Source organism: Mus pahari, chromosome 7 (genome assembly GCF_900095145.1).
Source record: "Mus pahari chromosome 7, PAHARI_EIJ_v1.1, whole genome shotgun sequence".
In the NCBI taxonomy this organism is placed as follows: domain Eukaryota; kingdom Metazoa; phylum Chordata; class Mammalia; order Rodentia; family Muridae; genus Mus; species Mus pahari.
Genome location: NC_034596.1, coordinates 77,558,120 through 77,577,724, shown reverse-complemented (window position 1 = coordinate 77,577,724; position 19,605 = coordinate 77,558,120). Strand labels below are relative to the sequence as shown.

The following is a 19,605-nucleotide window of genomic DNA, read 5'->3' as shown; positions in this document are numbered from 1 at the left end:
AGAGAGAGAGAGAGAGAGAGAGAGAGAGAGAGAGAGAGAGAGAGAGAGAGAGAGAGAGAGAGGGCTCGCTGCTAAACATGCACTTCAAATGTCAGCCACAGAGGTTCTGTTCTCCACTCCTGCTGGTCACTAGAAGTCCAGATATAACAGGAATCACTCCTGTAGGCTGGAGGAGATTGAACAAGACACTTCATCCAGATTAGTTGAAGCTTGCTCATAAAAGCAAAACAATGTGTTCCTAATACTGCCTGTACGCAGAACTCTGCACAAAATGCAACTTACTGATGGAGCTGAAACAGAGATGCCCAGAGCTTTTAACCCAAGTTCTGGGTTTGGAATTCCAGAGGCTGCACCTTCAAATTCTGAATTAGTCCATAATATTTAGGAAAATCAAGTTCTTAACTTAGGGAGAAAAATGAATATCAGACCTTGTGTGCAAGCCTGTAATCTTAGCCACTTGGGAGGTTGTGGCAGTAGGATCAGAAGTTCAAGGCCAGGCTGGACAACTTAGTCAAACCCTGCTCAGAATAAAAAAGTAAAGAGTGCAGCGCACTGGTACAGCAACTGGCTATCAAATGCTAGGCCCTGGGTTCAATTCCCAGTGCTCGGGATGGGGGTGTAGGTGGGACAGCAAAGACAGGCAATTAACTATTAACAACTGACAAAATTCCAGCCAGAAAAGATTTAGGGCAAAAAATGCTGCCTTATAAAAACAAAGGCAAGCTTTCTAAACAAAGCAGGAAGCATTCTCTCTTACATCTGAAAGAGGCTCAGCATCTGGAGGCAAAATTTAAACCTAGCAGCAGTAAGAGAGACACACAGAGATAGCCCAGCAGGCCTTAGCTACCCAAGCTATTCCTTAAATCTCAACGTAAACCCCTTCTCCACTCCCAGGAAACAGCTTCTCTGGCACGAACAACTCGTTAGCTTATGAGGTCCACTAGAAAAGGCCTATTCACAAAACTGAGCTGTATCACACACAGGCAAGCAGTTTCCTTGGCCCTGAATGTTCAACTTCTTCCTTGTTACACTTTAAAGACTTTCCCCAAAACTTTATATATAGAAATAATTTTCAAAAGCTCATGAGATACATACAAAGCCTTAAGTACTAATACACTTAGGTACTAAAACTTAAAACATTAAAGCAGACGTGACTCAGGTAGCCTGAAATGGAGTGTGGAAGTGTTGTGCGTTGAGAATTATGTCACTTCTGTATTATCTTGGTAGTAGAGCATTAGGATTAGGCGCTTTCTGTTTGTCTGTCAGGATCCACGTGCTGACACTGAAGAGCATGGGTACTTAGGGTATGTGTGCTGGGGGGGGACGTTGTCTTCTATAAGGTGAGAGGCACTTAGGGTACATGTGCTGGGGGGGGGATGTTGTCCTCTATAAGGTGACAATACAAGTCTGAGGCTCAAGGCCTCGGGGCATTGGGGGAAGCTAATGGGAGTTTTAAGGCAAGCAGAATGGCTGGCTAACAAGAGTGGCTGAAGAGGGCTAGGTAGTAAAATATGTCAGGTTGACCTGCTAGGAGTTTAGTATGACATACTCTCTCACAAAGGCTGAGGTGCTAAAGGCAGTGATTCTCAACCTTCCTAATGTTGTGACCCTGTAATATAGTTCCTAATGTTGTTGTGACCTCCAACCATAAAGTTATTTTCATTTTTGCTACTTTATAACTATAGTTTTGCTACTGCTATAGATTGTAATGTAAATATTTTTGAAGACAGAAGTTTGCCAAAGGGGCTGTGACCTACAGGTTAAGAACCTCTGGCTAAACGCTTGGCTCCAAGTGGCCAAGAGATGACTAGACCAAAAGGGCTTAGAGCTGATAAAGTAGTGACCCTCTAGAGGACTTACAACATAGTGGCATTATTGTGGGGTGGTGAAAACTTTGGAGCAAGGAGCCTTGCTAGAGAAAACAGGTTTCTGAAGGCAAGCTCTTGCTGTTCCTCCCTGTTTCTAGGTCACAGGGGGTGGGGCAAGCTCTACCAAGCACTCCTGTTGCTACTCTGTTGTGTCTTGCCTTACCCTGGAACCCAGCCGTGGACCCAGCACATCTTAGAATAAAACCACGAACCAAAATAAGCCTCCCCCAGTGAGCTGTGTGCCTGGCATTTGCCAGTGACAAGGTCTGGTGACAAGGGTGGCAGAGGCAGGCAGATCTCTGTGAGTTCAAGGCCAGCCTGATCTACAAAAGCAAGTTCCAGGACAGCCAGGGCTATACTGAGAAGCCTTTCTCAACACCCAACCCTCCAAAAACGTATTAATTTTTTACATGAATATATTAAACTTAACGTTACCTTCACATCTCCTGCTTGCCATAAATCTTTTTCTTTTTTTTGTTTTGAGTGACTCATTTTAAGATACAAACAGGAAAGAACAATTATTAAAAAGAATAAAAATTAAAGTCTAGGGTGCAAATTCTCTACCCTCCATAGCAAGTTATCTGTAGCAATGACTTCTCTTAATAACATTCAAATATACCATCCCTATGTAATTACCAACCTGCGTTAATGCAATTCTCAAGGGATGCCACAAAAAGACCTGCGCAGTCATCAACAGGGAGACTGGAGGACAGAGGGGAAGGCCCAACCTAGCCAGAAATATGCAGGCAAACTTAATCACTGTAATTGAAGTTTTGTCACCATGTCCCAGGTACAAGCTCTTTTATGCACTGTCAAGAGATCGCCACATTAATTGCTGTTCCTGTCTTCTGAGGACACACACACTCTAATTTGCTGTGGTTTCAGCTTCCCAGGGAAGCACATTTGTGGCAGAGTCCTCTTCCTCCAGAAAGGGGAGGTTGCTCAGCTCCGATTATCCAGCTCCCTCTGCCAAAACCAACAGGCCTAACAGTCACAAAACNTGCCTCTTTACTGGAGTCTAGAAACTGGTGTGACTCAAGCCTCCGGTGGGTGGGGAGCCCTGCCACCCTCCTGAAAGGCCACATTCTTCTCTACTAAGCTTGACTTCCAACAGCACAGTATTTTTAAGCAATGACTTCAGTGATCCACATGGCCCATCTGAAGCAGAAAATGCAGATAATCCTTTTGGAGGCCCTGGCAGCTGTGGTCAGCACATCTGGACAATGAAAACCCAGGTGCCTGATTCCAGGAGGGGTTGGGGGTGGGCTGGGGGTTGGGGAAAGGCTGGGGTGGGTGCAGACCTTGGGCCTGTCAGCAGCAGAGCCTCAGTAGCTTGTGTGTTGGCATTAGGGTTCAGCTCTTTCTGATCTTGCTCTGTGGTTACGCCATTCTAGATAATCCCTCCCAACTCACTTCTGCTGCCTCAGGTTAGACCCAGGATTTTTCTCAGGTGGACTACTGTTATTAGAAAAAGGGCCCCTTCTAAATGCTTCTAAAATGAGCAACTACAACCAAAGAAATGGGAATCTAGGTTTGTAGAAACTGGTCCGTTCTGATATACATGCTGAGGGAGGGTGTGGTCTACTGAATGTGATGGAGGGTCACACCAGAAGCAGCCAGGAGGTTGGGAATGTCATACAGTCTGCACTGCTAACAGCATTTGGGGCCCACCTTCCTGTTCTACTTTTCTCAGCACACCCCTTACCCCAGATGAACCAGACACTCTAGCTCCTAAACTGTAGGACACTAGGATTCTGGGTATTCAAGATTCTGAGACCACTTTCTCAAGGTTATTGCTGCTTGAGGGCCATGGCACTTCCAGACTACGGTCATTTTAAAAACTCCTAGCAACATCAGAAGCCATACCCACAAAGTCTCACCAACATGACCCCATTTGGGATGACACCAACACACATGCCATCTGCACGGGGAAACGCCCATGAGGCCTCAGACCTATACAAGGAGCTGTAGGCAAGCAAAGCAAGCTGGGAGCAGCAAAGGTGGCTCTCCAGGAAGAGTACAGCAACAGGCTGTCCTGTGACAAACGGTCAGTCCTGAAAACATAAATGCAAGGAACACTAGATGGAATACATACGTATATACACATATGCACGTAATAACAACTAATGAAAAAAGGAGGTCATGGGTTTGGAGGAGAGGGGAGGAGTCCATGAGAGGGCTAGAGGGAGGAGAGAGAAGGGAGAAGTGTATCTAAATACAATCGTAAAACAACACGCTGTGAAGTGGATATGACGTACAGCCTATGAAGTGCATCTGATATACACAGCTCTGACCACAGAAAGAAGAGACACTTAAAACCTACTTTGCACGACCAGAGACATGACAGAAAGCTGAGAGCCAAACTGACTGGCTATGGACAATAAAGGTCAACGTCTCTTCCCACCAGGGTGATCTGTGGATCACTAGCAGATTCCGTACATGACTTCTCGTTCTGAAAACATAAAGCCGCACTGGTCTTCTCTGCCATTTCTCTGTGGGGCAGCCAGTTTAGACCGTCACATCCCGACCGGCAACCGTGAGTGAAAGGCAACAGGGGAGCGACCTGAGATGCAGGTTAGAGCAGAAATGAACGGCCTCCTTGTCAGGTCAGGGAGGCCAAGCACACTCTGGATTTAGGGGAATGAAAAGCAGGCTTTATCTTGCGAGTGGCGTGTGCCCACAGGCGCTAGAGAAGGTGTGTTTCCTCGTGGAAGGGGCAAGTCGAATTTCAGCTATGCTTTTTTGATGGGCATCTCCACCATCAGCATGTCACTGTCCGGAGCCAGGAATGGAAACAGGGATATGTGGTGGGCTGGGCACCAAGGAAAAGCTGGGAAAAGACTACATTGTTTAAAATACAGTCAAGAATTTCAAGTGTCTTCCAAAGACTGTAGCATTCTATATTCATTATACATCAGTGCTGAAAATCAGAATTAGAAAACTAATTCTAGAATTCAATTAGGAAAATAATAAAAAAAAAACTTTACAATGAATATATTTGCAAAAGTTTCTCCCAGTGTGAAATAATGCATTAAGATTACTAAAGTATTTTGCTTAGAAATAAATGGCATAAAAAAAATACACACAAAATCAATGCCCCAAGAATGTCAGTGCACACTGCAGTGGGTAGTGGGGAACCCTGAGGGCGGGCAGAGGCTTACCTGGTGTGAGATGCAGCATCGTTTATGCTGAAGGTGCTGTTTTCCCTGCTCAGCGGGCTTGACCCGCCCTGGCTCTTGCTGTGGATGTCCAGGCTCAGGGAGGACTCTGTTTTCCTGTCCATGCCATGGCCTTCAGTCTCTAATAAGGTCCGATCTGCCAGGGAGAGCACTTCACTGGAGCTGTGCCACAGGGGCGCCACCTTTTCTTTGCCCGGCCCTGAACGAGGTGAGGACGTGGAAGCCCCCAGGGAGGCCGTGCTGCCATGGCTGGGGCCATAGGAGGCAGTGTCAATGCCGCTGTCAGCAGACGTGCCCTGTAGGTAGTTGTAGCTGTTGAGGTCAGACTCCGTGCGGTCCCCATCGTACCACTTCTCGTCACTGTGGGCACTCGAGGCGTTGCTGGAGAGCGTGTTGCTGCTCGAGTGGCTGGAGTAGTGGCTGTCAGACTGCAACAAAAGCAAGGGTTACTTGTGTACAGAGGTCACACCTTTCAACACCAACAAAGAATCACAGGGTGGCACTCTGCATGGGAGAGCTCTCCTAACAAGTCAAAGTAACCTAAGAGTTTCTGGCATAGCACCAGGACTGGCAGGCAGCAAGGGCATCCGTGGCAGAGACAGTGCATGTCCTCCAAGAATCCATTTTCTATTACTTCACTTAGGCCAATGTAACAACATGATGACATGGAGATTACTTTAGCCAGGAAAAATATGAGCGGTCATTGATATCTTCCAAAAGTCTACTGAAGAGAAAGCGTGCTGGAGTCTAAAGGCAGAATCCATGGTTAATTAAGTCTGAACTCTTGTGATCCCCAATCAGCACCTGCTTAGAAACAGCTTTCCATCTACCGCTGAGAGAAGGTCGCTACACAGAGAGGCCGAGATAACTCCACTGGCAGCTGGGGTGGGCGCAGGTCTCATCCATAAATGGTGCTGAGACAACTGGATATTCACATGGACAAAAGAAAAAAAGGGAGGGGGAGTTGAATCCTGACCGTAGGGTAAGACCCTGAAGACCTAAATGTAAAAGTCAAACTTTTAAAACATGAGACAAACAAAAGGCACAAGTCTCTGTGACACACGGATTCCTAGGTGGGACACCACAGGACAAGAAACGGAAGAAAAAACAAAACAAACAAACATATGCAAATTAAGTTTTTATCAAAAACTACAGGCTTCTGTGTTTCAAGAAGTGGAATTAAAAATGGAATGATCTGTGCGCAGGGATCCTGCCCAAGAAGACAGTTAAGGGTCATATGGATGGTGCCCAGTGTCTGGCTATAAGGGAACAGGCATGGTGAGGGCTTTACACAGAACACCTCCACACCAAACGGCAGGCAGGCAGACGAAAGAGGGGCACATTATTCTGTGTGAAAATGGGCGGAGCTACGGGAAGCAGCTGCAATTCCATTCTTGGTACAGATTCAAGAGAGATAAAAATGTATATTCATAAAAAAGCTGCATGAGTGTTTCTAACAGTGTTAATCATAACAGATAAAAGTAGACACAAGCCCAGTGACTACTAACTCATGAATAGATTAAATATAGGAGATACATCTTTCCATCCATCAATGGAATACTATTCAGTCACAAAAAGGAACGAACTGCAGGTGTAGCACCAACTTGGATAAGAATTTTAAATCCGTGTTTAATACAAGAAGTGAGAACAGAAGGCTGGGCTTCACGATTCCCATTCACGTGCAATAGCGATACCTACAGGCAGAGTAGTGGTTCCCTGGGTCTTAGAAGGGACAGAAAACTGGAGGTGATGACTAAAGGATACTGGCTTTCAGGATAATGAAATGTTCTGAGATTGATCATGGTGTGGACTATACAACTCATTGGGTATGTGTATGATTATGAATTATATCTATCTATCTATCTATCTAGTAAATTACATCTATCTATCTATCTATCTATCTATCTATCTATCTATCTATCTATCTATCTATCTATCTAGTGTGTGAGCATCATACACCTCAGTGGTATATGTGCGGTGGTCAGAAGACAAACTGCTGGTATGGGCTCTCTCCTTCTTTTATGTGGGTTCTGGGGTTGAACCCAGGTCATCAGGCTTGGTGGCAGTGCCTGTACCTGCGGAGTCATCCTGAGCCTCTTTGAATAAAGACCACCAGGTCACACAAGAAGTGGGTACGTTTTATGGTGTGTGAGAGATAACTTGATAAAGATGTGTGTTTGGTTTTATAGAATTTGTCAAAGAAATAGGTTTTAAAAAAGGAAGCTGAACAGAATTCCGGGGCACAGATGGTCTGAAAGCTGAACTCAGAGCCTTACACATACTGAACAAATGCTCTGTAAGGAGATACAGCCTTAGTCTCTGAGATGATACTTAAATTAAGAAGACAGGAAGCCTAGCTCTTTACTAGAGACAAGCGATGAGGAGAAAGCTCTGTGTGCATCTGCTGGTGGAGGAAGGAGAGGAGCCCTTTACTGGCCAAGACCAGGGAGGGAAGACAGCTGTTTTCCTCCAAGTGAAACCCACACTTTAAATAGGCACTACCTCCATCACCTCATTAATGGAACTCTAACTTCTCTTGGTAACAAGTACTGCACATTCCTCCCGCTGCCTTCTGAGTGCTGGGGTAACAGGTGTGCACCATGTTACCCCTGGGCACGTGGCAGAGCTCATCCAGCTTTGTGCCTGAGCTGCCATCTTGGGGCTGCAGCCACAGCCAGTCTCTGAGTCCTAAATGTGCCTCTCCTGCGTTAGAGACAGAGCAAGTAGAAACTTTCTAGTAGCCGGAAAGTAAGAAGAGATAGTCAAAATTATTAAAGTAACATACTTGATCTGACCAAAGTATAGGGTAGCTTGTCTGCTGCCGCAGAGTGGGGGTGGAGGGTCAGCCCCATTTTCACATTACAGGAATTACACTACATTGCTGGAGATCATTTATTTTGTTAGGCTATGATGAACTTACATGGCCTTGTTTGTTTGGAGACAAGTGAACCACTGGATCCTGCCGCATCAATCTCCCACTGGGGCTCTCTCGGAAAGCAGGCAGTACCTTAGATACCGCTGGGAGATGGCACGTCGGCTCTGGAACACAACACAGGACATTACAGTGCGGGCACTAAACAGGTACACATGTCTCTAAGAGCTTGCTGCGCATCAGCAGCAAACTCGTTAGGAGTCTACACAAAAGAGCATGTCAGAAACTAGGTGGCTGATGGATAATCTTGTGGCTAGTGACAACATGTCACATCATACACATTAGCATAGCCAAGTGCCACCAACCAAAGACCACAAACAATGCAGCAAAAGTTTGAAACTCAGGAATCATTCACTGCAGTGAGGCTAATCTAGCTTTGTGTTCACTCCCTACAGTCAGGGATAAAATCACAAAGTACTTACCGTGACGTCAACCTGGGGACTATTTTACCTGTGAATTCATGGTGTTTGAGGACAAAAGAATTGCATCCCTGAGGTCCTCTATAACTGTAAGCTCAGCACGACAGAACAGACACACAGCAGCTAGTTTATTTCAAATGATCGCTTCCATTATTCGGGTACCATGCTGGCATTCAAGATGAGGTCCCCCAAACAAGAGGTAGTGTGTTCCCCTGACTAGCCTAGAGCTAACAGCAGGATTTATGGACTTCTTCACCACCCTTCCTGACCTGCCGAGGACCAGGTAGCCTGCTTCTGGCGTGTGACTTGCCACTATTGTGGCAGTAAGGGAGAAACACAAGGATCCATGGCTGCTAGGGTAATGCTGAGGAAGAGCCTGCTTAGATGTGATGCTACCATCCCAACAGTACCAACACCTGGGATAAAGACTGAGCAGGGAGGCAGCAGAATATGCCCAGGTTTTCTGAGTAGGGGTGAGTGGGAGAAGACTGGAGTGAGATGGCCTCAAGAACAAGTCGCACAGGACGCAGTGACTGTATCAAAGCAGGTCCTCAGGCCCTAAGAATCACTCTTGTCTTCCTCAGCTTCAGACATTTACCTGAGACAGCCACTCACACAGAACAAAAGCATCAACCTACAGGCATGAAATGTGCAGCCCTGTATCCTATATTGATGATGATACTTCCAGGGAAAAGAGAACAGGATTATGGGATGGAGGTACACAGGATGAGAGGATAGAAACCCCAACCTGACAGTTCGTAACCAAGTCTTTGATGTACGAATTGTGCTGACATCAAATCTCTGATGTGCCTGTTCAAGTTTAATTTCTGAATGGCAAAATTCCCTTGTGATGAACAATATTCATGGTGCCACTGGAGGTGGCTAGATTTCTCCTCCATATCCTCAGAGGGCTATGCACCAAGAGTGTGACTGAGGGCCCACTGAGGGCCTGCTGTTGTGTTAAGATATTTTCTTAGTTGATAGCCTAAGAGTGGAGGGGAAAGAATTTTTGAAAGTATCCATCGGGCAGGACAGAGTGTCTAACCAAGCTACAAATGTGACCAAACAAAAATTCAATTTCTTCCCACCTTGAGCAGTGATCTATTTTCCCTTAGAATTCAATATTAAGACTACTAAACTTCTCAGGCACAAGGTAAAACTAACCAACCAACCCACCCACCCACCCATCAACCAACCCACCCACCCACCCACCCCAGCAAGCAGGGAGGAAGGTACTCAGGATACAAGAACTCATCAGACTGGTCTTCAAACCTAATTCCTGGGTCATTCTGACTGAAGTTTAGAGTCACTGAGAACCCCTGGCCTCATCTGTTGCTTTCATATGCCCACAGTCTAGCAGAGATGAATTCCCACGCACTTGCTAACTGGGGCTGTCCTTCTAACACCGTGCTTCGATGCTATCAAGAGGTCACCTTGTTCTGACAGCACTCTCATACAAATCCCTCACTCACCCATCTGGTCGGCAAGGCTGTCCTCACTTCTCTGCCAGCTGGGTGTGGATTTTCCACTGCCGCCAATATCTGACTGGGTGTTCTGCCTGTCGATGGAAGCTGGGGATCTTCGGCTCACCCCAAACCTGTGGTAGTTCCCCCAAACAAAAGCGAGACACATCAGAATCTTCACCCACAAGGTGACGAGTCTCCAGACTCTGATGACAGGTATTACCAGTTTCTGCTTGCACGTCTGTGCACGCAGATACCGATCTCTACTCAGGAAGGCACGCTTATTATTAAAATCAAGTGTTAACTAGGGCACAGAGCTTGCCAGCAGAAGGCACAGAAAGTAAGAAATCCAAGTTCACTGGCTCACATAGTCAAGTTCAGATTGTCATTTACCGTCAACCCACTTTAAGTCACTCGTATATTTTCTAAACAGGACATCTCGGGAGTGGGGGCTGTTCCTCTTAATTCAGTGATGTACTAAGTCATTAAGTTACTCTGGGATCAATCACTTTCTGAGCACTGTACTCTGTGGTCTGAAAAACGACAAGTACCGCTTATATTACGTGCAAGCCACTTTCTAACTGTATGAATTTTAAGTTGCTGTTGGGAAGGGCAACTCGGAAGAAGGTAACTGGCATGTAAAATAGTAAGTGTCTACTGAGCCAGTTTGATTTTCCCCTTGAAAAAACAGTTAACACTTGTTTAACTAAATCATGTGAAATCTATGTCTACATGAACATCAGCAATATGACTTCTGAGACCAGAAAGGGCCAGAGGGCAGAATTCAAGTATTTACCTGGAAATGTACCACATTTTTTATGGTTACTAATAAACTTCTAAAGAACTTATAAAACACAGGCCTCTATTGATTCTCTATCAACTCATGTCTGTGCCTTACCTGTGATGACCAACACATGGCCAGGACCTGGAAGAGCTCTCCTGGGAAGGGTAGGACCCCTGGGAGTGGGGACACATGAAGCTGAATTGGAACTGGTGACCTAGCAGAACTAAACACAGCCTCCAAGCACTGTCTCAGTTTTACTCCCCCCCCCTCCTCCCCAGCTAATTAGGATAGTTTCAATGTCCTAGGACTAAGGAATGAACAAGATCATGCCACACAGGTGCAGACATAAGGTTCATGGAGGGAGAGGGAGGGTACCAACATGGCACACTGTCCACGGAGAACCACTGTATGCTGGTTACTGCTATGATGTTGAGCATGCCTAACACTAACAGGTGCCCAGCAGAGCACAGACACTTCAACATCAACTCGGCCACAGCTGCTCTTACTGGTAAGGGAAACTTCAGGATCAAACGTTGTTCACGGGCAACAGTGAGACACACTGGAGCATGAGCCAGACCACCTCTTGCCGCAGATGTGCATAAAAACAGCTTTGGCAGGCCAAGTATAGTGGCACATGCAATTAATCCTAGCACTTAGAAGGCAGAGACAGGAAGATCCCTGAGTTTGAAGCCAACCAGGGCTACACAGAAACTGTGTCTTGAAAAACCAAACAACAATAACAACACAAAACAATGCAAGCTAACACCACTGAAGTGGCTTTGGTGTATAGAAGACAGCATTGCATCAGCATCTTCATTTTTTAAGGATCATTCCCAGGTACAAAAGACATTGTGTGGTGTTGTGTGCAATCCAAGGTGAGCTCACTAAAGATCAGAGACCCCCCAATACCACCTAGGGTACAGGGTTTGCTACTGCATGCCCACAGGAATAATCACTGTCTTGTTAACAAAACAGGAGCAATCAGGCATGGGCCTCAGAGCTTTCAATCATCAGTCACACTAATGTCTCTGTTCTATTTGTTAATAGTCATTTAGAGCTTATTGCAGACAGGAAAACTTTTTTTTTTTTTTGGTTCACTCCTTTTCATTTTAGTGCCATACTAATGATGGACGGATGTTGACTACTTCATTTCTAAGGCAAATCATACCATATAAAATCTAATTAAAGTAAGAAATCATTAGTTGGGTTTGTGGCATGATAAAATACGTGACTCATAATCCCTCTGCAAGGACTGATGAAGAAAAGCTAAAATTATTTTCGAGTCATCACTGACGCATACGTAAGGTGTGTGCCCTTCAGACAGGCTATTGACGGAGACAACAGCATGGAGGAGTATCCTGGAGTGGTTTGATCACCTACCTTCTGTTAACATAAACATGTAGCAACCCCCCCCCACACACACAACACAACAAAAGCATACTCAATAGTTAGTGAGTCTGATTCCCAGACCCTACATAGTAGCTCATATCCATCCACAACTGCAGTTCCAGGGGATCTAATACCCTTTTCATCCCTAAGGGTAACACACACACACACACACACACACACACACACACACACACACAGTGCATATACATATATGTGAGCAGAATACTCATGCACATACAAATAAAGGAACCTTTTTAAAAAGATCCAACAGAAATACTGGTCAGCGGAAATAAATATCCACTATGAGGACATTAAGCTTGCTAATAAATTGCTTGCATGGTGAATTCTCAGAAAAGTAACCAAATCCCATGCCTTGTATGTTAAACATAGTCCTTAGAAAAATGTGGAATAAAACCATTTGTTTTTTGAATGGTTCAAGTTCTTTCTCAGGGCCAGCAGCACCCACAGTTTGGTTTTCTTATTCTGAGCGAAGGCAGTTTGTGTGTGGGATGCTGGGCTTCCCAGCCTCAACACTCCAGCACCCTCAGCCTTCAGTGGCCTTTAAACTTGGTGCATTTCCCTTCCTTTGTACTTTGAAAGTTTTGTTCTGTTTTCTAGTGGTGCTATAGACAAAACCTAGGGCCTTGTGCAAGCTAGGCAAGAGCCACAGCCAGCCTGTTCATAAGCTTTGCCAGAAGCAAACAGTTCCTTCTGGGAATTTAGTGTCAACGAGGATGAAAACAAAACAAAACAAAGTAAAGCAAAACAAAACAAAACAAACTGCTGGGTAATGACTGCCCAAGCCTTTAATCCCAGTGCTTGGGAAGCAGAGGCAGGAGGATCCCTATAAATTTAAGGCCAGTCTGATTGACAGAGAGAGTTCCAGGACAGCCAGGGCTACACAGAGAAACCCTGTCTGGAAAAACCCAACAACAGAAAACAAATCAACAAAACACAGGCCTCTTACAAGACAGTGTTAGGCTCTGGGCGTGGTTATCATTTTCTCTGTATCAGCAGCAATATGAACTCCATTGCAAGGAGTATTCTGCTGAGTTCACTTTGGAGGAAATATGTGACAAAATCCTTCTGGTGGCACTGAATGGTCCGTGTGATGGAGGAACTGATGCTATCTGACTTTGCTGCCACACACGTCTGAGACTGACCATGTTCTTCAGTGGTTTGACCTAGACAGGGACAGTCTTCTATCTGGAGGGTTGGCCACCTCTTCTCTGCTGGTTTCATGCAGCTCTATGCAGCCTGTCAGAATGGGTCTTACTTTACATGTCTGAACACAGAGGATATTGGTGATGGACTTCTCTCCATACCTACCCTTCGGGCATGGATTTTTGTCTGTAGGTTCCACCCCCAGAGCCAGTCTCACTGGAAGAAGACAGGTTGCTGGGGGAGTTACGGCACTGGGATCTCGCCAAAGCCATGGATGAGACTGTCACATAGATGTCCGAACCAGGAGACAGCCTGCAAGTATGAAGTGAAGATAGGAAGTCAATAACTCAGGGAGGAAAACCCAAGGCACAGCAGAAGATATCATGTAAACACCAGAAGATATCATGTAAACACCACAAAAGCGGAGGCCCCGTAGAGGGAACGGAAGTGAAGTTAGCAGGAAGCCCACTAGAGAAACCTCCCCACCACTGCCCCTCCCTACGGGAAAAGCTGGAAAACTGCCTTCAAGAGTGTGAACCCCTAAAAATTACAGGGGGAAAAGACCTGGAAAATATACATGCTTCCAAAATTCAATCAGTGAAATACTGGGCAGTCACCAGGCTGGGGGGGGGGGGGCAGAGGGCAACTGGATGCCAGTGACAATAACCAGCTGATTCCAGGTTCTCACGGAAAGAGCACGGTCCCCATGCACTTCTTTGTTTTCTATCTCATTACTCAGTTTGCCACAGTTAGGCTCTGACAATTAGTTTTTAAAATTTTGGTTGAGAGTAGCATCATACTAAAAACACATTTAAAAAAATTCCTGTAATCGCACGTGTTGGATTTAATTAAAATGATGCATTTAGATAATGTCTCAGTAGAGACGTGCTGTATCTTGGCCTCAGCATATTGTTCAACTGACTATCAAGGCAGAGGCTGAAGTTCTGTGGGCAGGACAGACACATTCTCCCCCGACCCTATCTATTCTAGTAGGCAGTGAGGCAGGCAGCCACAGGGATATCTGTAAGTGTTGACAACTTGAGCAGACTTAATAACAAAGCAACTTTATTTCAAATGCTGCCTGCAGATGCCTGGCCTCCCACTAGGGCAGGCTGCTTCCATGTGGTAGCAGAGGAAATGGGGTCTAAGGCATTCATCCTAAGCCACAATAGGACAGGTTTCTTGGCCAAGTCTACTGCATTTTCTAAGAGCTGCTGCAGTCCACAGAGCAGGCAAGGGTTCCTTCTACTGACTGACAGTCTGTATGGGTTTGGCATGGTCTACAGACTTCTAATGTGAAGTCATCTTCGGTTCCAAGCTGAGTGGAAACCCTGGGCCAGAGCCTGGCTGACTGGAATGAAGCCATGGGAGGTGTTTGGCTCAGCAGGTGGAAGAAGGGCTCAGAGACCCAGTCCAGGAAGGTTTCCTAGGGAGAGGAGGAGCTAAGGAGAGCTGCTCAGAGTCAGCTCTGCATTGACCTGTGAGGCAGAGCAGGGTCCTCTCTGGCTGTCTCCTTGAATCCTCTCCTCAGCAATTCAAATCAAGCCTCTTCAAACCTAACAGCTTTCCTCCCTGTGTTGTGAATGGAACCGGTCCCTCCTCTATTTGTTCTATCAAGTTACCCACACTGAAACCATGCTTCCTTTGCCTCCTAACTTTCAGAGTTAACTGTCCTAATGTTGCACATTTGTGGACTACACACAAAAATGTGTCCTGGCATCATAGGTAGTGATCTTGAAAGTATGGCTTGATGTCACGGGCTCCACCATGACTGCCCTCTGATCTCTTTCACCCAATGGTCTCCTGACTTCCAGGCTCTCTCCATTCCACCCCTCCAATAGCTCCTACGGATGTTCTTCCACAATGCCAACCAGTGCTCGAAGCTTCTCCTAAGTCTGCCTTTGTCCATAGGACATCAACACAACCTTGTTGTCGTGGAGAGCCCTGGGTTTGCTTGTATTTTGATGCCAATTCCGCTCTCCTGGGAGGGGTTGTAAGGAATGAGTCACCTACTCACAAGAATGACTTCTTGTGAACCATCCCCTAATGAATAAAGGAGCCAATCACTGGGGGAGTAGGCGGGAATTCCAGGTTGTATGGAGGAAGAGAGAAAGCAGGAGAGAGTTAGAGCTTTTTGGACAGGGATTGAGTGAGAATAAGATGAACCTACTATGGTCTCCCGGTTTCAATGGTGGATCTGTCGGGATTCGCCACCGTTGGATTTAGATTTAATAAGGTTTACAAGATTAGGATTTTAGTTGTTGCGCCCAGCAAGGTTGAGTTACTGTCGTTTCTGAAATAAATTTGTGTGGTGTTTTCATTCTTGCAGTGGTTTGACTGGGTTCAAGAGAGAAAAGTATGGCAGCAAAGTGAGGGTTTGCCAGATGTGCACCACAAAGGCTGTGGGAGGTCTGAAGCACGGAGCTGGTGTGGTAGTGACCCGCCAGTAAGAACCTTACAAGCTAGGTGGAAACATTTCGGGAGCTCCAGGCCAGAGAGTCTTTACAAGATAAGAATAGGCTGGTCAGCCCGCCGAGGCAGAGAGTTGCTGGCAGTAGTGTGGGAACTTGACATTCTTTGTTATATTTCCGGAAACACCCTGTCACTTTCCAACCTGATTCTACTCTTACACCCATGCTCCCTTAATTGCTCCCCGTACCTTGTATTCTGGATGGGCTGACTGGCATTCAGAGTACCACTGTACCCATGCTTTCCATTCGTCCACAGCCTACCTAGAATGCCTTCCTTTCTTCCTATTAACCCCCAATTCTCCAATACTGTATCTGAATGCACAGAGCAGAACCTCTTCAAATCCTACAGCAGTCTATGCCATGTAATATCACACCACATCACAAACAATGTTCAGTCTCATGTGTACCTATTTCTCCATGAGACTCTGTCCCAACAGCACGGGACTGATCCTATTTATCTTTATGTTACATGTATGAATGCTTTGGCTGTATATTCATAAACATCACTCTTATGCCTGGTACCTGTAGAGGCCAAAAAAAGGGTGTTGGGCAGCAACCGAGATTGTGAGCTGCCCAATATGGGTGCTGAGAACTGAACCTAGGTCTTCTGTAAGAGAAGCAAATACTACAAACACCTACCTTAGCCAGGGTTCCTTCCTGTGGAAGATCTAGAACAGCTGAAAAGTCTTGGTCTTTAGAATTTATAATTTGCTAAAAGCAAATATAACCAAATCAGTGTGCTTTCTTAACTGTTGAAACAGGAATGGAGTTATAGGGGCTAAGATACAGCACAAACCATTATGGCCACACATGGCAAGAGAACTACCACGGCTACTCCAAGTGAGAACTAGGACAAGCAGAAGACACTGGAGACTGTGATGGGAAGCCACAGTAGGCCACCTCTAAGAATCTTCCGTCACCATCATAAGCCATGCTTTTGCTAGTTAATGTCTAGTCACCACAGGGTTTTCCAGATACACGCAGGGTGAGAGCACCGCCCTCTCCAGTATCCCTCAGACACTTGCTCTGTGTTCTGCACTTGCTAGAGTAAGACTTACTCCCAGCCAGTCTAGCACAGCCACTCAGACCCCAATGACCATGGCAGGGCCCAGGGTGTGTCTGGAGGCAGCTGTAGTGCTGATTAGAGGAACCTAGTTCAACTATATCTGGGGCACATTTTATATTAAGACATTTTATATTAAGATCCACTTTTATTTTATTTTGTGAGTATGGGTGCTTCACCTGTGTGTGTATATCCATGAACCCTGTGCATGTGGTGGCCATAGAAAGCCAAAGAGATTCCCTGAAACTGGAGTTACAGACAATTGTGAGCTGCCATGTGGGTGCTGGGAACCAAATCAGGTTCTCTGAAAAAGCCATCTAATGCTTTTAACCACTGAGTCATCCCTCCAGCCCCTAGTACTACTGAGTTTGACAGGAGAGGAATCAGGAATATCTGGGCACCAAAGCTGGATGTCCCTATCTATACTTTCGTCTACTCAGGCTTCTCTGCGATTCTCGTAATCCACTCAGATATAACCAGGACTGAAGTGGAGGAGCAGTGGGAAGTGCAAGCTACAAACAAACCTGAGTAAGAACCAGGGAACAACACAGACTCAAGGCCACATGATGCCTCTCTGACCCAGAGTCTGTCTTCCATGTGCAACTAACACTGACAGACTGCAGATGTGGTTCCACTTTGTACAGCTTTGATCCTGTCACTGCAAAGAGGAAGAAATGCTATAGAAAAGAGGGAAAGTTGGGATGGAAGTAGACTATGAGCCAGCTGGAGCCAATGGGACATGCAGGCAGCTGAGTCATGAGGTGGGATGATAAAATGTTTAGTCACATGGCTCCTTGGGCAAAGTAAACACAACTTTTTTTTTTCTTTTTTTTTTTAAGATTTATTTATTATATGTAAGTACACTGTAGCTGACTTCAGACACTCCAGAAGAGGGCGTCAGATCTTGTTACGGATGGTTGTGAACCACCATGTGGTTGCTGGGACTTGAACGCTGGACCTTCGGAAGAGCAGTCGGGTGCTCTTACCCACTGAACCATCTCACCAGCCCTAAACACAACTTTTATCTTTCGCTTTAGAACTTTTGTCCTGTAGCCTGTTCTGCAAAACATACATTAAACTAAAATACCTCACGCGCATTCTCAACATCAGCTCTGTCACTTGGCAAATGTATCAGAAAATCCCACTTGGTTACTGCAGTTAGCCCAAAATGAAAAGCAGCCGTTCCAGAAGGCTGGCTCTCAGCCACCCCTCCTCTGCCTTTATGTAACTCAATAGAGGCTTTGTCTTCTGACTGTCCACACCTGAGGACACACACGGGGCAACTGGGGAAGCCACCCCAGTGTGTTTCCATCCCCAAATACATGAGTTCTGGGCAAAGAAAATTTAGAACCAGTTTTACCCTTGTGACATACAGCGCTGCTGTTTCCAATACTGTGACTCTGATGCCATCAGGCCTCCTCAGGAACAGGTGTGACGGCCTATGTGCTGGCAGTTTAGTTCTGTAGAGCTGGAAGCTAGCTGCTGCTGGGCATGTGTCACTTGGAAAGGGTAGCAGTTTCTTCTCACTGGCTTTCGGCACACTGATCTCCCTGACCTGTGCTGAGCCCTACAACCTAAGCATATCTGTTTTAGGGACTACTGTGCACAGTAACTTGCTTTTTCCTCTAAAATAATCCAGCTCTTCCTGCTTTGCTGTATTTTAAAGGGAACAAAACATTGAATATTAATGGCCACACAGGTTTAGAGAATGAAGATTAAATAACTTCCAAATGTTATGAAACCCATTAATCCCATAGCAAATAAACAATAATCGGTGTGTGTGTGTGTGTGTGTGTGTGTGTGTGTGTATGTAAGGGCTGGAATATAACACTTGGTGTTGTTCCTGAAGTATTTTCCCAATACTTACATATTTTGAGATAGGGTCTCTCAGTTGCTGCTGCAGGGAAATCTATCAATAGTCTTATCAGCTATAAAGTCTGTGAAGTGCAATAATAATCAGTGTTGCAAGATATGTACCTGGGTGTAATAATGGCACAAACGTTATGGGGGTAACCAACAACCCTCTGACTGGATTTAAGGCCTGTTCCACAGGAGGAAACGTATGCCTGGTACTATACTCCATCTAAGAACCCATGGATGAACTTGCTGGGGGTTTTTTGTTTTTTTTTTTGAGACAGGGTTTCTCTGTATAGCCCTGGCTGTCCTGGAACTCACATTGTAGACCAGGCTGGCCTCGAACTCAGAAATCCGCCTGTCTCTGCCTCCCAAGTGCTAGGATTAAAGGCGTGCGTTACCACTGCACGGCTGCTGTTATTTTGTTAATTGGACACAGTATCAACTACCCTCCAAATTTCTATCTGTTCACCTTTAGAGCAGTGCAGTTGTCAGAACTCATCAGAGAAATTTCTCTGTGTTGCAAACAGTGGTTAACACAGAAACTCATAATTGGTCAAAGGGAACTCCACACAATGACTATGCAGTGTTTGGCCACAAGGAAAACATCAAACTCCCTCCCAAAGCTCAGGGACCACTGCAAAAGATGGAGTAGAAAGAGTCTAAGAGTCGGAGGCCAGGGAGGAGCGGAGGGAAACACTGTCTTTTGGATTTAGCAGTATAGCTGTGCTCATGAACTCACAGTACCTGTGTGTGCCTGTATAAGACCCACACATGATCAAGCCAGGAAAATACTCTAGCATGGAGGGAGAAGAAATTCATACGCTCCTACCCTTGAGTATGTTGGTTTGAATGAGGCTCATGTTTGACTGCCTGGTAAGGGTTAGTAGGTGTGGCCTTTTTGGACAAGAGATGTCATTATAAGTCGACTTAGAGGTTTCAAAGCTCATGTCTTTTACCAGTGTTCTTTCTCTCTCTCTCTCTCTCTCTCTCTCTCTCTCTCTCTCTCTCTCTCTCTC

General features: G+C 45.7%; 1 protein-coding gene across 13 annotated transcripts in view; it reads right to left on the bottom strand.

Moving 5' to 3' along the window:
• Sipa1l1 (signal induced proliferation associated 1 like 1) overlaps positions 1-19,605 on the bottom strand; it is a 281,885-nt gene that overhangs the window by 25,159 nt on the left and 237,121 nt on the right. For all 13 annotated transcript variants that reach the window (XM_021202716.2, XM_029540740.1, XM_029540742.1 and 10 more), the window contains 4 exons: positions 13,364-13,510; positions 9,871-9,995; positions 7,968-8,086; positions 5,030-5,475 (listed from right to left, as the gene is read on the bottom strand). In XM_021202716.2, coding sequence (XP_021058375.1) covers positions 5,030-5,475; positions 7,968-8,086; positions 9,871-9,995; positions 13,364-13,510 — 837 coding nt within the window. The remainder of the gene's footprint in view (positions 1-5,029; positions 5,476-7,967; positions 8,087-9,870; positions 9,996-13,363; positions 13,511-19,605) is intronic.